This window comes from Trachemys scripta, chromosome 11, assembly GCF_013100865.1.
Source record: "Trachemys scripta elegans isolate TJP31775 chromosome 11, CAS_Tse_1.0, whole genome shotgun sequence".
NCBI classification, from domain to species: domain Eukaryota; kingdom Metazoa; phylum Chordata; order Testudines; family Emydidae; genus Trachemys; species Trachemys scripta.
In genome coordinates this window covers 9,529,779-9,552,412 of record NC_048308.1, presented here as the reverse complement: position 1 = coordinate 9,552,412, position 22,634 = coordinate 9,529,779, and the positions used below count along the sequence as shown (strand labels likewise).

The following is a 22,634-nucleotide window of genomic DNA, read 5'->3' as shown; positions in this document are numbered from 1 at the left end:
TCAGCAACTCAGGGCCACAATTGTACATGATGCTTAACACAAGGTTTCATTGACTTAGGAAAAATTCAAAATATTCACATGGAGTGAATTTCACCCTAGCGCTAAGGGCCAGCACAAAGCCTTTGCTCCACTTAACATCCCCTTACGGACCTCCTTTCAGAGGGTCTTCCATGGCACGTAAGCCTTGTTTTGGCACAAGGGTGAATTTCGCCTATAATTTATTTGATGACAATCATGCATTTTCCCAACATTAGCATGATGTTTATTTGTCGCCTTTCTCTATGCCCCCTCCTCCAAGATGTACGTGTATGTTCTGAGCAAACCAAGGACAATTCCCTTTATCTTCTTATATGTCCCATACCTACTATATGAGAGTCATAATGTAATCTAAAATTTTATTTCAAGCTCTGTGTGATTTTGGAGCTGTCCTCTTTAATTCTACTGCTCTAAAGCCAAATTGATGATCCAGTGATATTTCAAAAGCTAAACAGGGGCCAGATGGGTCAATACTTGGGTGGGGGGCATTTAAGGGATACCTAGTTGCTGCAATAAGTTATAGTAATAATAATAATTAAAGCACTAAATTGATACATTCTACCTGATGCCCTAAGGTGCTTTAATAATATTGATGGCACTTCATAACAACGAATTGATGTAGTATCTGACTTTTATGGATGGAGAAAATGAGGCATATATGAGAAAGGGATGGAGAGAGGGCAGAAAGCAGCCACACTTCCCAAAACGTTCTTGAAGATGAGTGGATTGCCTGGGTTTTCATATTCCTGGAGAGCTCTTCAGTTTGTCTTACAGTGATATCACATTTAGAGTGTGACATATTCAGGTTACCTTCTTTAACTGAATGCTGCAAGTAGCATGCCGAGTGTTTGCCCCTGAAATCAAAGTCTCCCAGAACGGATGTTCCAGAAAATCCTCCCAATTTTCACACAGTAGCCTGATTATTATTTCTAAACTGCCCTTATTTTCATGCTTGGTCCTCAGGTAAATTTATAACCACTTTCTCTTTTGAAGTTCTGAAAAAATACATCATCAAATAGATAGTTAAGACCCCCTATTTTTCTATTTATGTGAAGCAAAGTGGTTTCCGCTCTCCCATTTATTACATTCATGTTAAACCAAATTGGAGTTTGTGAAAACACAGTTGGGTGGATTTTATAAGTATTTGAGACCAACTCCCACAGTGTTTTGCTATTCACAATAGAGGAGCTAGACACTTCTACTTCTCAGCGTTGCGGCTGCAATGCTTATCTAAGCTATCTGATCTTCTTTAACTGGAAATCTGGTGGAAAAACAGCCTGATTTGTGAGATTTGATTCTTCTTCTTTCTGGTTGAGCTGAAAATGCCATGAGAACACGTTTCTTTCCATTCTAGTCCATATTGGAATGCAGAAATAAATGTAAAAGTGTACAACAAAGGAAGTTAACTAAATTTTCTAAAAAGTCTTTAAAACTAAAAATCTGGGATCAAGTTTTCGGCAAAGAATCAAATGGGGATCTGACCGTGGATTCCGAGGCGGGGATAAGGGTGGGTTCCTTACAGAGAATGAGTCAATAAAGGGGGCGGGTTTTCATGAAGGAGAAACAAACAGAAATTTCACACTGTAGCCTGGCCAGTCATGAAACTGGTTTTCAAAGCTTCTCTGATGCACAGTGCTTCCTGGTGTGCTCTTCTAAATGCCCTGGTGTCTGGCTGCGCGTAATCAGCAGCCAGGCGATTTGCCTCAGCCTCCCACCCCGCCATAAAGGTCTCCCCCTTACTTTCACAGAGATTGTGGACCACACAGCAAGCAGAAATAACAATGGGGATATTGCTTTGGCTGAGGTCTGAGCGAGTCAGTAACGATCGCCAGCGACCTTTTAAATGGCCAAATGCACATTCTACCACCATTCTGCACTTGCTCAGCCTGTAGTTGAACAGCTCCTGACTCCTGTCCAGGCTGCCTGTGTATGGCTTCATGAGCCATGGCATTAAGGGGTAGGCTGGGTCCCCAAGAATAACTATTGGCATTTCAACATCCCCAACGGTTATTTTCTGGTCCGTGAAGTAAGTCCCTTGCTGCAGCCGTTTAAACAGAGTAGTGTTCCTGAAGACGCGAGCGTCATGAACCCTTCCCGGCCAGCCCACGTTGATGTTGGTGAAACGTCCCTTGTGATCCACATGTGCTTGCAGCACCATTGAAAAGTACCCCTTGCGGTTTATGTACTGGGTACCCTGGTGCTCCGGTGCCAAGATAGGGATATGGGTTCCATCTATCGCCCCACCACAGTTAGGGAATCCCATTGCAGCAAAGCCATCCACTATGACCTGCACATTTCCCAGAGTCACTACCTTTCGTAGCAGCACCTCAGTGATTGCTTTGGCTACTTGCATCACAGCAGCCCCCACAGTAGATTTGCCCACTCCAAATTGATTCCCGACTGACCGGTAGCTGTCTGGTGTTGCAAGCTTCTACAGGGCTATCGCCACTCGCTTCTCAACTGTGAGGGCTGCTCTCATCCTGGTATTCTGGCGCTTCAGGGCAGGGGAAAGCAAGTCACAAAGTTCTATGATTTAATGGGCTAGATTGTTAAAACCTGCCTTAAAAGGTGAAATTTTACATCTGCAATTAGCAACTACCTCAAACTTCTAACCCTATGGTTCTATGATTCAATGATTCAATGATTAAATTCCATAGGCCCTATTATCTGTCCCATCTTTGTGCAACTCAATCTATAGTTGGTTGCTTTCCTCTTCTAATTAGAATGTCTTTTCCCTGCTAATTCAATCCTCCCAGCAAATAATTGATGTTTTACCTCATATTTCTTCTTTGTGTCATCAATATAATATGTTCCCTAAACTGGACTGAAAATTACCCTTGTGAAACTTCACTTGTCCCTCTGATCCATACTTTCAATTCTCTGTGAGGTTCTCTTCATGTCTTGGCACAAGCTCGTCCACTTTACAGCGCTAGTCACCTTCCCTACAGTCACCTGTTTTATCCAAGGAATTAGTGCTGTATAACACTGTAACGTAATGATATAGGCAATCCCAATGCTTTCCATTTTGAGCAGGGACATAATCCCTGGTCCAAACAGTTTGCAAATGAGTTAATTTGCAAGAAAACTGTAGAAGATAAAAAGGGAGTGGAGAAGAGGGAGCAAGGAAGCAAGACCCCAAATAAGGTTGTTAGGTTGAAAGTGATCATTCTGCACATATTGCTGCTCTAGGATAGGGAATGGAAAAGCAGCCTTGCTTGGCTAAATATCCTTGATGCTAGGATAAACTTGCCAAATGTGATTCAAACAGCAAATGTCGAGAGCTTATGGATTTAAAGCTGTGCTAGACAAAGCTCTGAAAAATATACTGTAAGGAGCCTCCTGCACTGGACTAGATGAGACTGAATTGGTCTCTTCCTCTCTAACTTCTGACACCATTGATTCAAGGTGCAAACATGAATAGTTTGCTTTCTGTACACTGGTCAGCTGAAGTTTAGTCCTCCTTCGCTGCCTGCTCTGTGATTCTTGCTTAACAGTCGCAGTGAATACAGAGTGTGTCTGAAAGGTAAATATTCCATACTATGTTAAAAGTAGGGCTGTTCATTAATCGTGGTTAACTCATGCGATTAACTCAGAAAAATTGATCATGATTAATCGCACTGTTAAATAATAGAACACCAATTGAAATGTATTAAATATTTTTCGATGTTTTTCTACATTTTCAAATATATTGATTTCTATTACAACACAGAATACAAAGTGTACAGTGTTCATGTTATATTATTATTTTATTACAAATATTTGCACTTTAAGAATGATAAAATAAATAGTATTTTTCAGTTCACCTCATACAAGTACTGTGGTGCATTGTCTTTATCATGAAAGTGTAACTTACAAATGTAGATTTTTTTGTTACATAACTGCACTCAAAACCAAAACAATGTAAAACTTTAGAGCCTACAAGTCCACTCAGTCCTACTTCTTGTTCAGCCAATCGCTAAGACAAACAAGTTTGTTTACATTTACAGGAGATAATGCTGCCTGCTTCTTATTTACATTGTCACTTGAAAATGAGAACAGGCATTCACGTAGCACCTTTGTAGCCATGGCACTTTTGTAGCCGGCATTGCAAGGTATTTACTTGCCCGATATGCTTAACATTCGTATGCCCTTCAGGCTTCGGCCACCATTCCAGAGGACATGCTTCCATGCTGATGATGCTTGTTAAAAAATAATGTGTTAGTTACATTTGTGACTGAACTCCTTGGGGGAGAATTGTATGTTTCCTGTTCTGTTTTACCCGCATTCTGCCATATATTTAATGTTATAGCAGTCTCGGATGATGACCCAGTTTAAGAACACTATCACAGCAGATTTGACAAAACGCAAAGAAAGTACCAATGCGAGATTTCTAAAAATAGCTACAGCATTCGACCTAAGGTTTAAGAATCTGAAGTGCCATTCAAAATCTGAGAAGGACGAGGTGTGGAGCATGCTTTTAGAAGTCTTAAAAGAGCAACACTCCGATGCGGAAACTACAGAACCTGAACCACCAAAAAAGAAAATCAACCTTCTGCTGGTGGCATCTGACTCAGATGATGAAAATGAACATGGGTCAGACCACTCTGCTTTGGATAGTTATTGAGCGTCATTAGCGTGGTCGCATGTCCTCTGGTATGGTGGTTGAATCATGAAGGGACATACGAATCTTTAGCGGATCTGGCATGTAATATCTTGCGATGCTGGCTATAACAGTGCCATGCAAACACCCTGTTCCCACTTTTAGGTGACATTGTAAACAAAAAGCGGGCAGCATTATCTCCTGCAAATTGTAACCAAACTTGTTTGTCTGAGCAATTGGCTGAAGTAGGACTGAGTGGACTTGTAGATTTTACATTGTTTTATTTTTGAACACAGTTATTTTTTGTACATAATTCTACATTTGTAAGTTCAACTTTCATGATGAAGAGATTGCATTACAGTACTTGTATTAGGTAAATTGAAAAATATTATTTCTTTTGTTTTTACAGTGCAAATATTTGTAATAAAAAATAAATATAAAGTGAGCACTGTACTCTTTGTATTCTATGTTGTAATTGAAATCAATACATTTGAAAATGTAGAAAACATCCAAAAATATTTAAATAAATGGTATTCTATTATTGTTTAACAGTGCAATTAATCACTATTAATTTTTTTAAATCACTTGACAGCCCTAGTTTAAAGCTTTGGTTAATTTCCCCTTTACATCCTCATGGCTCTTATTGCTTTCCTCAATTCCCCACAAGGACCCCTCTTGTAGTAGCACTAGAGTCAAGAAGCCATTCTGATAGTGAGTCATCTTATTCTTTTCCCTACTGGCTTCTGGTACCACTAACATTTTTAGATGACAAGAGAATCCCACTGTCTCTCTCTCGACCCCAAAAACATATTCACTCTTTAGAACCCCAGAATTACAGAAAACATATTTAAAGTGAGAGACACTAAAGAAACATGGCTACAACAATACTGCATACAACAATGAAAGTTTCAATGTAAAGTATCGAGCTTCCCCTGACTTGAAGGCTGAATTTGGATCAGTTGTTTTCCTCTTACTTCCCAGAGACATCTTACTAATGTTAAAATCAGATCAGCAGCTGCAGATCCGGTGGATGGTACTTTCGCTTTTTTCAGACACACTCTGCTGATGGTGACCTATTTTGAATGAGATACATCTGAGGATCTGTCCATTTGTGGGCCTTATGGATCCCATGACATGTATTGCAAGAGCAGGGATTTAATGCTGGGTCATATTCCAATCTGGGTAATTAAACTCTGCCTTCCTAAATTCCCTTTCAGTATGAATAGAGACGACATCCTTCACTTTCTGTCCTGTACAGTTGTGAATGTTTCCATCTTCCCAGCAGTCCTGAACAACAGATCCCCTGTTAGACACACAACACGGTTCAAAATCCTCTGAAACCTCATTTAAAAACCGTCATTGGGATTCATATTTATGATCAGCAGGCAGAGACATCTGATTTGGTTTGTGGTGATGGATTAATAGAGTGGTGCTTACATTGTACATAAATCACTGAGTTTCCTTTGCATGTCACAAAGACAGATATAACAAACTCCTTTTGTGGTCTGGCTTATAGCTACTGAATATCTCATTTTATTTGTTTTGCCTTCCTAAAATAGCCTTCCTTCCAGAGAGGTTATTTATTATCTCCTGTTTCCAGTGAAGAATCAATTTAGTTAAATCTGGCATGCTACTGGAGAACTCACCAGTGCCAAGTGGAGCAATTACTTCCTATATCTTACTTACGACACTCCTGTTAATACATCACAGAATTATATTTGTCTTTTTCATTACTGCATCACTCTGTTGGATCATGTTCAATTTGTGATCCACTATAACTCCCAGATCCTTTGCTGCAGTACTACTGTCTAGCCAGTTATTCCCCATTTTGTAGATGTGCATTTGATTTTTCCTTCTTCAGTGTAATACTTTGTACTTGTCTGTATTGAATTTCATCTTGTTGATTTCAAACGGATTCTCTCGTTTGTCACGGTCATTTTGATTACTGTCCTCTAAAGTGCTTGCAACCCCTCCTAGCCTGGTATCATCCGCAAATTTTATAAGCATACTCTCTACTCCATTATTCAAGTCATTAATGAAAATGTTGACTAGTATCAGTCCTATCGGACCTAAGATAGACCCTTGTAAGACCCCACTAGATATGGCCTCCCAGTTTGACAGCAGACCATAGATAACGAATCTTTAAGTACAGTCTTTCAAACGGTTGTGCACTCACCTTATAGTAATTTCATCTAGACCACATTTCCCTAGTTTCTTCGTGCACTAGTTTTCACATGCACCCTTTTATGTATATGCTCATCCTCCAAATGGCTGAAGGAGAGAAAGACTAATCAACAAAAATGATTAGTGGTATGGAACAGCTTCCATATGAGGAGAGATTAATAAGACTGGGACTTTTCAGCTTGAAAAGAGACAACTAAGAGGGGATATGATAGAGGTCTATAAAATCATGACTGGTGTGGAGAAAGTAAATAAGGAAGTGTTATTTACTTCTCGTAACACAAGAACTAGGGGTCACCAAATGAAATTAATAGGCAGCAGGTTTAAAACAAACAAAAGGAAATATTTCTTCACACAATGCGCAGTCAACCTATGGAACCCTTTGCCAGAGGATGTTGTGAAGGCCAAGACTATAACAGGGTTCAAAAAAGAACTAGGTAAGTTAATGGAAGATAGGTCCATCAATGGCTATTAGCCAGGATGGGCAGGGATGCTAACCCATTCGGTGAAGTGTCCCTAGCCTCTGTTTGCCAGAAGCTGGGAATGGGCAACAGGGGATGGATCACTTGACGATTACCTGTTCTGTTCATTCCCTTTGAAGCACCTGGCATTGGCCACTGTTGGAACACAGGATACTGGGCTAGATGAACCATTGGTCTGACCCAGGATGGCCATTCTTATGTTCTTATGATCCTAGAATAGATAGCACAATCGTTACATGTAATGTAGTTGCCCTGAAATATGTATCTCAAATTGTAGCAGTGCCAGTTAATGTGTCAGAGTAGTTGATAGAGCCAAATTTAAAATGCTAGTTGATTTCCAGTAGTAAAAGTAACTAATGCAAAATGCTCTAACCAGTTTAAAAAGATACGCTGACTTTAATAAATAATTAAACAGCACACTGGCAGCGTCATAAAACTAACAGCAATGCTCCGAGTGACTATCCTTACCAATTAGCCTAGTAAAAACATTGATGCTGGGCATATTGTTTGCTACAGACTATTACTTACTTTCACTTATTGTACCTCTAACCGTTTGCCCAAATTAATTAAATTATAGTTTATTGTAAACAATGATAATTTTATTATGACAAATTAGCTTTCCCCTTTCTCATTACTTAATCATTTCCTACAATCAAATACCATGGCTTTAATTTTCATGCAGTTGGATGTGCTTTACTGTGTTTTATAACTCATTAAATCTCAATGTGTCTAGGGTTTTGTTGAGTTTGCCGTACAGTGCACGTTGATGCTCAGTTTCCAGTAACACTTGCTGTTTATATTCATGGCTCGTGTTGCCATTGTGATGGTGATAGGGTTTGTGTTTCTTCCCTTGCAAGATCTGTGTTGTGGCTGGGATGCAAATGTTTTAAAATAGAACATGATCATTTTTCTTGACGTTAGTAATACTGGTGATTTGCTTTAGCATTTCAAATATTCTTGCATTTAAAAAGAAGCGTGGCCACATTAAACCCATCCTCTGATAACTCCACTGGCTTCTAAGTCGTATAAGGCTCCAATTTAAAAAATTGTGGTGGGACGGCAGGTGGGTGGTTGTTTGGATTTTTTTTTAAACTTCCATAGAGTTGCTCCAGTCTCCCTCATTGACCTCACTTCTTTCTATTCCTCTCTTCATTGCTTTGGTTTCCAGCTGGATTCTCTGCCTCATGTCTCAGGCTCTTGATCCAAGAGCCTTCTCCTCTCTGATGCCTGCCATCTGGAAAGCCCTTCTATGTCTTCTGACTCATTGATTCTCTCTTTGTGTTGAAATCTGAGCTCAAAATGTGTCTTCTCTCTTGCCTGTGTCTCTTAATCAGTCTCTCCTGCTGTTGCTCTGTGATTTAAGCCTGGAAAGCATCTGAGGATGGTGTCAGTATATAAGATATAAATTACCAACCAGATCTTGCAGCCCATGACATTACTGGGAGTTTTGTCAAGCATTTTAATGGGAGTAGGAGCTGAAGTTGTATTGTGTTGTGTTATAGGATAAAGGAAAATATACTCTGGGAAAAAGACAATGAATTTTAAGTAATAAAACACTGGGTAGTGCACCTTGTGGATCATCAAGTTAAGACCAAGTTGAGACCAAAGGGCTTAGCCATATAAAAAAAATGCAATAACTTCTCTTCTCCCCTGTATTCCCCCAGAAATAAGCAATTTACCATCTCTTATAGTTACGTAAAAATAAGGGGAAAAGTCAAGCTCTGGTCAATGTAGACCCCCCTGTGAGTTTAGCATGAGGTCAGTGATGATGCAGAAACTACCTCCAGAACATTAAAGCCATTTCTGCATTTTAATTACCTGTTTAGATTATATTTTTTGCACAGCAATTGCCTTCCAGATGTGCTAACAGTCTCCACTCCCAGTGAAGTCAGCAGGACCTGTGGCAGCTGATCATCTATGAAATTCAGGCCATAAATTAATTGTAGTCAATTACTACCATTCCCCTCCACTCAGCCTACACTAATGGCATCTGTGGCATTTTTAAACCAGTAAGCTTTTCATCCCCTTGAGATTTATAGCTAAAACCCTCATTTTGTTTAGCCTTTATCGTCAACCTCTCCGTTCGTCCCAAAATTTCAATGCTGGTTGACCCTTGGTCTGTGAAGGGGCATGACTGCAGTGTCTTGCACTCATTGATGTGTAAGCATAGTCCACTTTCACCTGTAGGAAAATGCCTCATCTGATGAATCCTGCAAAATAATTGGCTTGACTTTTGCTTTCCAATAGAGAGGGCCGGCTCCAGGGTTTTGGCCGCCCCAAGCAGCCAAAAAAAAATAAATAAATAAAGCTGCGATCGCGATCTGCAGTTTCAAAGAATGTTGCAGTTTCAAAGCCAAGCACACAAAACTTTAATGCCAGAACGAAGGCTGCCCATTCAGCTTCAGTTCATCCCCTTTCTGTGTTTGCATTGTCATGCAGCCTTTACCTATGTGATCACTTGCTATTTTTTCACAGGACCCTGTTTCATTCAGTACACTGGTGGTGCTCTGGGGATGAATCAGGGGTCTAGAGCAGTGGTCCCCAAATTTTGGGGCATGCTCCCCTTCGGGGACGCAGAGGAATGTTATGGGGGGCATGCGGCGGGGCTGGGGCCAGCCCCCATGGTAGGGGGGTGGGAGTGCCGCGCTTCCAGCCCGGCTCCCAGACCAACTCCGCCCCCAGCTTTGCTCCTCCCCCAACCCTGTTCAGCCCCAAGTCCTGCTCCGCCTCCAGGCCCAGCTCTGCAGTCACTCCCTCTCTGCCCCCTGACCAGCTCCATCCCCAGCAGTACCTCCGTTCCGCTTCCAGACGGGGTCTGCCCTCATTCCCTCTCCACCTCCAAACTAGCTCCGCTCTGAGCTGGAGCTACTCCCCCATCCCTAGTTCCACCCCCAGCTCTGCCTTCAGCCCAAGCTCCACTGCCGAGGAAGCCTTGGCTGTACAGTAATGGAGGGGGAAGACACAGACAGATCCCATTACTGGTGAGAGGGGGCACAACTGAAAAAGTGTGAGCACCACTGGTTTAGAATGAAGGAGGTTGTTGGCTGTAGAAACCTGCTTCATTTGTTGCAGAAGTTGGAAGGTGTCCAGTGCTTGACTTTACCAACCAGAACATGCAGAAGAAAAATGCTGCTTTTAACCATCTTAATTTAAATGAAACAAGAACAAAAACAGTTTCTTTACCTTGTCAATTTTTTAAACTTTCCCTTTTCTTAGTAGTTTACATTTAACACAGAACTGTAGTGGGGTCTCTGCTGCTGTCTGATTGCCTACTTCTGGTTCCAGATGAGGTGTGTGGTTGACCGGTCACTTCATAACTCTGGTGTTTGTATCTGTGAGTTTCTAGTGTTACACTGTACAACAGCTGTCCAAAGTTCAGCCAGAGGGCCAGATGTGGAATCCTAAAATAGGGCCCATAGCTGCTCTTTCCCTGTAACTTCAGGATGAGGATAAATGACAGAAAGGCATCTTTAATTCATCAGAGCTCAAACCCAAAGCAATTTTTGCTCATCTAACAAAGGTTACAAGTTAAGGCAATGTTGAGGCTGTTGGCATTTAGCTTCAATTGGAAAAGACATAAATTTGTGTGCAAATCAGCTATGAAGCCCTCTGAAAATTACTCCATTTCACCAATGAAAAGATTACCAGGAGTAGCTTTTGTGGAGTGTCCATTACCTACCTGACATGATGGCGAGGGGGACCATTAGTAATTATCCTGTGCATATTAGCATTAGCACTGACCCTTATTTCAGAATCATTAGAGTAATCTCTGTGTGTGAGAGACAGCCACTATACTGCCCAAGCAGTGATGCGATGTGAGACATTATGCATAGTGTCTCCAGAAATACCTAGAAGAGAACAATGAGCAGTACTACTAGCTGTGCTTTAGGTGTAATGTCGTTTATGTAATATGCACAGGCCCACACAATGGGATCTGAGCAAGATGAAAGACTTCATTGTTTGCCCCATAGTGAAATTTTACCAGTTTTCCTCCCATCCCAGTCAAGGGAAACTACATATTATATTGAATCCAGGGCCGTTTAAATGCTTTTCTGTCTTGTACTGGTGCCTAACAGAGTATTCTTGTCTTGAAAAGTAAGTAACAGTATGAAAGTAGTTTTCATGTAGATCTTGAGCCCACAAAAAGATTAGGCTTTTTGCCAGCATAAGAATCAGACATTTTCCAATTTTTATAATGAGCCAGTTCTAATAATAATTGCTCATGGTCCAAAAATACAACACAAGATTAAAATGTACAAAGTCTTCAAGGGAGAGCCGTGGTTGCTTAGGAAGCTATACATGCATCTCAATAGATTTTTGGTTTATTTTAATTGTATTCTTTTGTTTTAACTTGTTTGCAAATGATATGAAAGCTTGATTTATTATATGTTTCCATTAGTATTTTTTTTTAAATCCCAAACCACATTTTGATTCAGGCATGCTTGGAACCCTGTTTTCTCTCTTCCCTCTCGTGTTTGAGCTTCAACATCTGTCCGACCAAAATTATTTCATGCAGTATGGTCAGATATTAGAGTTGAAATATGGAAGGCAAGTGAGAAAACAGGGTGAAAATGTACCTGAATCAAAATGTGCTTCAGCATTTTCAAAATACTCATGATTTTTTTTTTGGCCACTTTTGCACTACTTCATGTCCTAGGATGTTATGGGAAGATGTCCCTGAAAATGTGCCCGCTGCAGTTTGGCTAGAGCAGCAGCTCTTGGGGAGTAACAAATCAGAGATCTCCTGTAGCAAATAATGAACTGGGTGTAATGTGGCATCTCACTCTGCTTTGTGAGGCACCTCAATGGCCTAAACAGCATGTCTAATATTTAGACCCAACTGGATCAAATCCTGGAGGGATAACTAATCTTTTTTTCCAAGGTAGAATAATTTAGTTTCATGTCTGTTTGTGTGATGCAGTTTAGGGGTCTTTCGGATGAAATCTTAACATTCTTAGTCTTATTTGTTTAGTCTGAGTCTTGTAACAGAAGTGGTTTGCCCCACTGTGTTTGGCAAGAATTTCCTCCCCTCCCTTCTTGTTTTGCGGCAGCGCTCTACGCTGCCAGGTTGCTTCCCTACATCCTCCGTGGTGACAGCATATCGGGGTACTGTATGTGAATAGTTGTGTATAGTGCTTTGGGGACCATTCAGAATGGAAGATGCTGTGTAAAAGTGAAATATTATTTATATAAGTTTTTCAGAAATTAGACCAAAAAACTAGAGGTGAGAAAAGGAAGCTAATAAGGCTGGGCTATAAGAAAACTGCAGACTTCCCTCGCTGGTTCATAAAGAACAGAGAAGCGTTCCAGGGCTCTGGAGCCGGGTGTTCTAGTGGGTTAGAACAGGGAATCAGGACTCTTGGTAATGCAACTTTAAGCATTTTACTCAACCTTGTTGTGCCTTGCTTTACCTGTCTATACAATTAGTATAACTCCTGCCTCACAGGGAGTGTTGTGGAACTTAGCATCTATTAATCACTTTAAGGTCCCTTTAAGGCTACAATATATGAGCAGAGTACTGTTATTATTATTGCAGTAGTAATGGATCGGGGTGTAGGCAAGAAAACCAGACTATTATAGCTGTGTGAGAGGTGGGACAAGGAAATTAGATTTACACATTACAGGAAAAACCTCAGTTTCTTTTGGGGGGCAGGAAAGTAGACAAATGAGTGTGGCTTTTCTGAGTGGAGCCTTCAGAAATGGGACAAGGAGGGAAATTGCCAAGAGTGCGCTCTGTTGGGGAAAAGGGTTGATATCAGCCATGAATTAAGCCACTTGAATGACTCCCAGCCTGTGTGTTCTTCTTGGGACATTAACTAGCAGATTAGAACTTAGGCAACGAGGCAATAATTTAATGGTACTTGTGTCTGTATCTTTCTTGTTTTTTTTTTTCCATAGCATCCTCTTTGCAGACATAGAGGGGTTCACCAGCCTGGCCTCCCAATGTACAGCTCAGGAGCTGGTCATGACGCTGAATGAGCTCTTTGCCCGATTTGATAAGCTTGCAGCTGTAAGTTTTCTATTATAATTCTGATTTTGGTTCCTGTTACACGATTGACATACTGCACCGGTTCACTAGATTTCTACCATTCACTGCCCTAGAAGGCAAGTTATTGCAAGCATGAAATGAAGTGTCATACTTCTCCCTCTCTTTCTTTTTTCTTTGTAGGAAAATCACTGTTTACGTATAAAAATCTTGGGCGATTGCTACTACTGCGTGTCTGGATTACCAGAAGCAAGAGCTGACCATGCACACTGCTGTGTTGAAATGGGAATGGACATGATAGAAGCTATCTCGTAAGTACCGATTCCCCAGGGAGAGAAATGTATTTTATCTCTTAATGCATGAGGTAGCTAGCTCATTGAGCTAAAGGCCAGCAGAGAGTGGGTACATTTGGGACCAGCACAGGCACACAAATGGACCTGACAGTAGAAAGATGGAAGCCTGATTGCACTAGAACCAGATGGGGCATCTAAAATATTCCCCCTCCTCCCTACTGGGATAGGTCATCCTAGGCATGGAAGGTGTCAGTCCCAAACAAGAATTTTTCAGCAAGGTAGAGGCATGTGAAAAGAGGGTTTCTAATGGAAATCTGTCTGTAACCTTTGTAGACCCCTGGTCATTCTGCAGTAGCTTGCCCCTTTGCTTCTTAAAGAGAAAAACGCTGCCTACTAACCTGATTTGGAAAAGGCCCAATAGGCTGCAGATGTAATATGTAGGGGGAGGAAAGGCTAAGACAGGATGTTGATGAAGCTACATGAGGACAATATGATATAGGCCTGTGCACCAAAAGGGCTCCAACTACACCAACTTAGAGGACGGTTTGGATCAGGGGACTGAAGGATGCTGCTGGTGCCACAATCATGGACGCCACTGCAACCCTGAGGGTCCGTAGCAGCTGCAGAGTGTGTGCTTGGGATGGGGAAAGAGGATCGTATCCTCCTCACAACTGCCACAGATCACCCCTTCATCCACCCTGTGCCAAGTCATCTTCCTGAAGATGGGCACAAGTCCAGAGGATTTATTTATTGGTGGGTGGATGGCTTCTTTCAGACTAATTACTTGGCCGCAAACAGTTGGGTTTGGCTGTTTATTCACAGATAAGCAGCCTGGTGCTTCATTGCCTTGTCCCTTTTCAGTCGTTTACACTGCACTGAGCGAGTGTATAAATCCAACGGGTTACAACGGTAGCGTTCAACTCCCGCTTTGCCATCCCTGGCACAGGCAAAAGTAACTCCACATGGGGCAAGGCCCAGCAATGATAAAGTCTGTTTTACAATGTTCAACTGTTAATAAATCTGTAACTGTTAATAAATCTGAAACATTTTCTCTGTGTTCCTAAGGGTAGGTGGAGGTTGGGGGAGGAAGGGGGAGTGAGAACAGAAAATCACTTATTCCAGTGATTGTTAAATGCCTTTCATCCCATACAAAGTGGGAGGCAAGCTTTAAAGATAGAGGAGGAGTTATTTGTAAACCCTAGGGTACTAGCAGCCCAATGCATTTTTTTCAAGGCAAGGTGGGTTGCAGTTCAGTAAAGAAGCCTAAACTCTTCCGGCTTCATAAGGTATGTCTACCCTGCAATTAAATACCTGCAGCTGGCCCGTGTCAGTTCGTGGGGCTCAGACAGGGTTATAAAATTTCGCTGTGGACACCCACCACCGGCTCCCAGAATCCAGGCTTCATCCCCAGCCAACTACACTGCAGTTTTGTGGCCCCACATCCCAGCTGACGTGGGCCAGCTGCGGGTGTTTAACTGCAGAGGAGACATACCCTAAGGGTTACTCAGCTGAGCGGGGAGGGTGGTTTACAAAGCAATCTGTCAAGGGCTATAGATTCTTTCAAGCCACCCACGGTAGAAAGGGAGACCTTTGCTGTTACATGTAATAGACAGAGTGTTTTCTTGGTAGTACAAGTTGTTGGAAATGATTCCTTTTAGCATTTAATAAGATGCTGCCTAACCTGCCATTTCTTTGTACTCCACATTAATTCCATGGGATTCTTTACTACAGCCATTGAAAGCAGGTTATTCGACAACTCCTTTTATACAGATCTCACAGGTGAAAAGTGCAAGGAAGCAGCATGTAGAAATAAGTGAAAGTACAGATATAATAGCCCATTGTGTATGAGACGAGGAATAGTTGTTGCATACCAGGCTCAGAAAGAGGTCTCTTAGGTGGGAACGCTGCTTTTCAAACCACATACTTGTGATCTGAAAATGAGACAAAGGTGTGGGTGTTTGTTTATGTCCTTGAAAAAATCCCAATAATAAGGATGTACTGTACCCAGCACAATAAATACGTACCTTGAGACTTGATCAAGATAAAGTGGAAATTCAATCCAATTTACTGAACTGAAGGAGATGAGAACTGCAGAGCCTTTACATTTCTGTTTTAGATCCTTTAATGCTAGAGGAGCTGATCCTGAAAAGGACTGAACACATGTTGGCTCCCAATGAAATCAGTGGGATTTGTGAACACTCACCACATCACAGAATTGGACCTATATTGAGTAGTTCCAGCTCTGAGCAGATCAATTAACATAGGCATAATTGGTTACAAATAAGTGTTCTCAAAGCTAGATAGTGCAGTGCACAGAGGACATGTAAGTACCGGGATGAGTAAGTGGAAAGATAGGCTTCTATTTATGTATATATTGTTAAGAAAACCAGAGGAAAAAATAAACAGCCTGTGTTATCAGTTCATTTGGGAGCTATGAGACAAGGTTCAATGATAACATCCCGGTAAGTCAAAGTGTCTGGCGTTTGCCATTAGAAACATGTCAAGTGTTAGATTGTGAGGTCTTTGGGAGAGAGACCATATCTACCTCTGTGTTTGTATGACACTTAGACCAATGAGGTCTCAATCCTGATTGGGCTTTGGGGTTGAAAATAGCACTTTTATAAAACCATTTGATTCCTTCTTAAAGAAAAGAATAAGGAACAAATGAAACTGAATTTGGGGCAATTAATTTTATTGACTGGTGTATGCAACCACTGCTCGTTTGTTACCAAACCTGAGGCTGTGGAACCCCATATCAGGTGAGGAGGGCAGAATGCACCAGATCCTTGGAGAATTAATATCTCCCTTTCCATGCAGGTTCCTCCCCCAGGTTAGATTGTCTTTGCAGGAACAGAAAAGGGCTGTGGTCAGGACTGACTGCAGTTAGTAGGATTTGCCTTGTGCACAACAAGAACCTGCGTTTACTGAAAGTACAGGATCTGGCCCATAGAATCAACTGCTCAGATTGTTGTGTGCCCTGCCCCCCTCTCAACCCCATAGACAACCCAGGAACTGTCAGGTGAGTTTCTCTGTGAAACCTGGGCATTCTGGTAATGATGTGATCATCAGCAACTATAAGCCACATTTGGCCTTAATGAGGCCATCAGACCCTTCGTAGGTTCCCCCCCCCCACCTGAATTCCCAAATGAAATTTCCATGTGAAGAGCTCTTCAAGTAAATTTTTGCCCTAAAAAGGAAAAGACCACCAAGTATGACAGTATCGTTCTGGGAGCAAACAGAGGATCCAAGAGCTCATTAAAATCAGAGTCTGAGTATTTGTAGCTGCCCACTTGGAGTGAGAGCAGAAGATGTGGTTCTGTGGTTTGTGATGGCTGCAGTTTAAAGCTCAGTTCAAGGTTTCCAACTGCAGTGAGTATTTCACACACAGATCAGGTTTCATCCATGGAACACTTGATGCCTGGTGCCATACAGACAAATTACGAGCTCAAAATCATTTCCTTTTTCTCTTTGCAACATGCTATTTCTTTTAATGAGGTTCAGAGAGCTGGGAGGTTATGTCCAGTTTTGGAATGGAAATCAAAGACCAAGACTTAGTGCTTTCACCCTCCCAAAGAATTTTTCCATGAGCTCTGAACTTGCAACCAAGTTGAGAGAACAAAGGACTTATTCCAAGGACACCCCTGTCTAATTAGTACTTTACTTGGCTAGCCAAATTATCAAAGTGCAGTACAGCCTGTCTATTTTCTGTAGCTAAAGTACTATGAATGAGCAGCCCTTTGTGTGTGTTTGAATAATTTCTAGGGAATTGTGGATTTTGCACTCTTGGAGTCAAGTTATGTCACTGGATACAGGCACATAATTCCCAGAAACATCCTTCTCATTCTGCATCTCTTTTCAGATTGGTCCGGGAGGTGACAGGAGTCAACGTGAACATGAGGGTTGGGATCCACAGTGGGAGAGTTCACTGTGGAGTCTTGGGCCTCAGGAAGTGGCAGTTTGATGTGTGGTCAAATGATGTCACGCTAGCAAATCACATGGAAGCCGGAGGTAAAGCAGGGTAAGTTGTTGCTTCACCAAAGCTGTTGTGAGTCAATCCACATGACAGTTTTGCTTTTGACCTGCAGGAGGGTCTTGGTTAGTTTGTTTGTCTGTCATAGCATGAGTGTGGTGCAGAATTTTGAATTTGGGCACTCACTGGCTGGTTTATTTCCTCTCAACCCTACGCTTCTGTTCACAATAGGTCTGCTGTCACCCATGGTGGACATGCCTTATATGCAAAGAATGGAATTCATCCTCTTTGTAATTCCAGTGAAATTGATGAAGTGACACTCAGGATTAATGTCTCTGTGTGATCCCTATTACAATGGGTCGTGATTAGGGAGAGGTGTAACCATATGCTAATAAATGTTTGCTGAAGATATCACCTGGTCATCAGAAGGAAATGTTGTTCCTGCTTTGGAACACCCTTCCATAACAGATCCAAATAAACGTACATTTCACTACCTTAAGGACCAGTGGAAGACCAAATCCCTGACATAGCTTCCCCATGAGATTATTATTCTGCAGGTATTTCTACATTTCCTCTCCCCTAGGAGGGAAGAGTAGAAAACATAGATAATCTGCTTGATTGTATACCTCTGTAAGGCACCTGGGTACTACAGTGATTAATATGGTATAGTAAACTAGATGCAGTAGAGTATACATGGCATATGACTTTGTAGACTCATGTCTCGGTCATGTGTGTGTAATGTGTTTTGGTTGTTGAGCAAGCATGTCTACTGTGTGTTAGAGCAAGCAAATCAAATGAATGTATGAATGAATGAATGTCTGCCGTACATACACCGGGATGCTTATTAATGGATGCAAAACTTGGATAATGTGTTTTAACCTAATTCTGTGGAAAAATATCAATGGGCCTGATTTTACTCCCTTTGAAAGGCAAGACAAAACTCCCAGGGGATATCAGCGGCAGCAGGATTGGACCCTGAAATGAGCTATTTGTTCTAGTGCACAGAATCTGTCACCGGCAGGAATTGACTTACTAGATATGTGATTATTAGAGCTGCCTAATGAGCTCCACAATTTGCCTTTTGTCTCATTCCAGGCGAATCCACATTACCAAAGCAACCTTGAATTATCTGAATGGAGACTACGAGGTGGAGCTGGGTTTTGGAGGCGAACGCAATGCTTACCTCAAGGAGCACAGTATAGAGACCTTCCTGATTGTATGCTGCAGTCAAAAACGGGTAAGAGCAAACAGACTAATGTATGTTTCAGGTGTTTTGGGCTGGTGGCCACTCCTAACACCTCAAAGCAGCCTGAAAGCCGGGCTTTCCTGGCCAGTAGGGGATTCCCTCTATGCCAAGAAATCCTCTCGTGCCAGAGGCCCAGTGTAACAACTTCTAGGATACCTTCCCTCCTGGCCCCCAGGACAGGTGTGTGTCTGGTGGGAGGCAGGGTATGGCCACCTTTGCACCTCTTCTCACCCCGTTCCTGCCCCAAGCACAATTCGTCTGTACAAAAGAATCTGGCCTTCATCCTTTTTTTTAACCACTTGGGAGATTATTTTGTAACTGAGTTTTATGCTGGTGGAAGCTGGCAAATTATTAGTCTTAGAAAAGCAAAGTTCTCCATCATACCCCAGGCCAGGTACTGCTTCGGCCGCAGCTGGGGAAGCTTTCCCCGCCTGCCCACTAGCGTGCCTCAGACATGAGCTAGCGGGGCCCCTTGAGTTAGTGACAGTTGCTTCACTCCATGATACGTGCTTCCTCAGTATATCTGCTGGTTCTGCCAGCCAGGCTATCAGTCAGGGCGTGCTGGGATGGTGGATGCCTGTCCTTGTGGAACGGGACTGAGAGTACCAATTCATTTCCCATAGATCACTTGAACAAGCAGCACAAGGTAACAACTTTCAGTCACTATTGACTTGAGCTGGACTCAAGTCAATGCAGTAGGCTACAGTCACTGGTTCCACTCATTCCACTGGTTCTGCTGTGTGTCTCTTCTAACAAAAAGTGGGCTGTGTTGCAACTAGTCTGTGTGTCCAGATTATAACTGATTTTAAGGCCAGAAAGGACTACCTTGATCATCTAATTTCACCTGCTGCATAACACAGACCATGATATTTCACCCAGTATTTCGTTCATCAAGCTCCAAGCACCAGTGGACACTATGTATGCTGTCCGAAGTTCTTACCAGCTTGTAGCAATGGGTCTGGAGCAAAACTCAGTTTTTGAATTACCCTGAATCTGAGACTAATCAAAACTCTACTGTAGATTTGAAACCCCCTGAGCATCTGAAAAATTATGAACTGGATCCGAATGTTTATTTTGCAGCTGTCTCCAGGTCCATAACGGGACAAAGCAAAACCCTATTTCAGAACATCCCCAAACTTTGGAACATCTATTCTAACTCACAGAGGAAAGGTTGTCTTGTGTTAAAGCACAGGACTATTAGTCAGGACATCTGGGTTCTGTTCCCAGCTCTCCCTTAGTCTTGCTGTCTTACCTTGAAGAAATCACTTGACCTATTTTCCCCTTCTGTAAAATAGGAATGTTGATAAACATGGGCATTATGAGGTTAAATGCATTGCTGGTGACAAGCATGGTGCATGCATAACATGGTGAATGACCACTATGTCTGTACAAAATTAGCTTGAGATCATCACTTGCAGTTACATTCTCTCAGGAAGGGAAGCAAGCCTCAAATCTTCTAAATGCAAAAAAGGGAAGAAAATCCATTATCATCCTCTAAGGAGAGAAGCTAATGTTTTGGTATCTATCTACCCAAGAGATAAACCTCATTAATGATTGTCAATCTTCAGAAGATGATTAGCGTTTTCAGGGCAAGATCGTTATGTCCCACACATCATGGCCTGTCAGTGGGCAGCTCAAGCCACTTGAGATATTTACACTTTACCCTCTTCACTGCTCCAAAACACACTTTTGGTGAGGGCCCATGTCCAGGGGAGGGAGGGTGTATTGATTTGTTACATCAGGAGAACACACTAAGTATCTGTTATGTTCCTGTGAAGATCTGTAGAACTTTGTTGGGACAAGTGGAATGTTAGTGCTTCAAAATATGTTACAACATTCTGCTGCCTCACGGTGGCTGCAGCGGAGACTGCAATAGAGTTTTCAAAAGGAGTAATCCAAAGCACTCTCCACGTTTGCCTCGTTTTTTGGCAAGACTGTCTTGTGGTGGAGTGGGACTCAAAAGTTCTGGGTTCAGTTAGCAGTTCTCAGTTACAGACTTCCTGCGTGACTCTCTGCCTCAGTCCCCTGTGGGTTTGATACTTCATTTCGTCCACCCTGCCTTGTCTATTGGACTGTAAGCTTTTGTTCTATGTGTTGGTACAGAACATCGCACAATGGGGCCCTGGTCTTAGTTGGGACCTCTCGGCTCTAACGTAATGCCGCTGCTAATAGTCCTCTGCACCTCAGGGTCCCAAAGCACTTAATATTAAGACTTGCAATATCCATGTGGCTTAGGAAGTTACTATACTTAAACTGAGCACAAAAACGTGGCTTACCCAAAGGTCACAAAGACTAGTGTCAGAGTCCAAGAGAAGCGAGGTATCCTGAGTTCTAGGCCTCACAATTCCAGCTTCCTCACTCTTACGGTTCACTTGTTTGTAACTGAAGCCCCGAGCTTGCCTCTCTTTGAATCTTTGAAAGCTCTCTGCCCAAATTTAAATACCAATTTTAATAGAATAAAAAGTTATCAGAAGTGAAAAACATTTTCTCTTTCCTCTCCCCCCCCTCCCCCACTTTGCCTAATATTTTGCTAGAAGTAAAGATGGACAAGGTACCAGCGTTTTACCTTTGCTTCCATTCCCTCTATTTTTAGCTACTTTCTTGTGTATGATTTATTCGGTGAGGTTTTTACTGGAGTCCGTTCCAATGACCTCCATAAAATGTTCGTCTAACTTAGTAATGGGTTCCTGTGAGTCGTGTCTGGGTTCCTGTTAGTCACACACTGTATATGGAATTCTCATAACAAAGCTGAGTATGTATCGCGTTGTGGCCCAGGGTAGCAATGTATTTCATATGGGCTAAAGATGTAAATCTTCTGTTTTTCCACCTAAATTAGGAGCAGCAGATGCAGTGGCAGGGCAAATTTCCCTCACCCTCCACTGCTCCACAAATGTACCTCATCTCCGATCTTTAGGCTCCTTCCAGGGGTGAGAGAGTAGGTCTGTTTAAATCCTTGGCCTTTCTGCCAAGAAGGGTTGTTTTTGGTGAACAACACTTCATTGGATGGTTCGGTCACTCGGGGCCTGATTTCTGCAGGGTGGTGAACCCCTTCAAAACCCAGTTCAAGTGGAGCTGGTGGCATTCAGCGCCTCACAGCCCAGGATCTCTGTTGATTGCACTGTCCATGTAACCCACACCAGGCTAGTGTTGGATCTTTGTCCATCTCTGGTAGCTGGTTGACGTAAGAGGTTAGTGAGTCTGCTACTGTTTCCAGTTAATGACATCGGTTCTTTAGCTCAAGTGGTAGGAGCTCATGCTTTTAGCATTGAAGGTCCCATGTTCCAATCTTGCTGTCAGCCCAAGCAAGATCAGTTACATCTACATCAGGCTTTCCAAGTCTTACTTATTCTTTCCAGAAAGCTATTTTACTTGCAGTTATCATTGAGATAGCTGTTTTCATTTTAAACTTTCTGAAACAATGACCTTGGAGCTGATATTTTGCATGCTCTCAGTTTTTTGAAAATCTTGAATTTAAACAGAACTCACCTTTGCATGTTCAGATAAAATCAGTCAGTGGGAAAACAGGTTTGCCTGACTTCAGTGGAGGGGCACTCCTTACCCTAGTGATTAATTTGGCCTAGCATGTTTATTTGCATATGCAATCAATCACATATGCAATTATTATGCCAAAAAACCCGGGTAAATACAACTTTATTGTTGATGCCAAATAAAGTAAGCGAATTCACAGTAGTGAGGCCAGAATTTCAGATAATTAAGGTGAACACTTGTGGACCTAATTTACATAGAGTTACCATGACTGCATTTTCAAATCCATGCAATTAGCCATTTGGATGAGCAATTTCCCAGTTTACGTGGGCATACTTCAATTGTCTGAATAACTGGCCCATAACTCCCACAGAC

The 22,634-nt window shown here is 42.1% G+C and overlaps 1 protein-coding gene across 3 annotated transcripts in view; it reads left to right on the top strand.

Annotated features, from left to right (window-relative positions):
- Nucleotides 1-22,634, top strand: part of ADCY5 (adenylate cyclase 5) — a gene marked incomplete in the record, with an annotated part of 307,551 nt that overhangs the window by 205,122 nt on the left and 79,795 nt on the right. For all 3 annotated transcript variants that reach the window (XM_034786099.1, XM_034786098.1, XM_034786097.1), the window contains 4 exon segments: nt 13,177-13,288; nt 13,448-13,575; nt 17,417-17,575; nt 18,623-18,764. In XM_034786099.1, coding sequence (XP_034641990.1) covers nt 13,177-13,288; nt 13,448-13,575; nt 17,417-17,575; nt 18,623-18,764 — 541 coding nt within the window.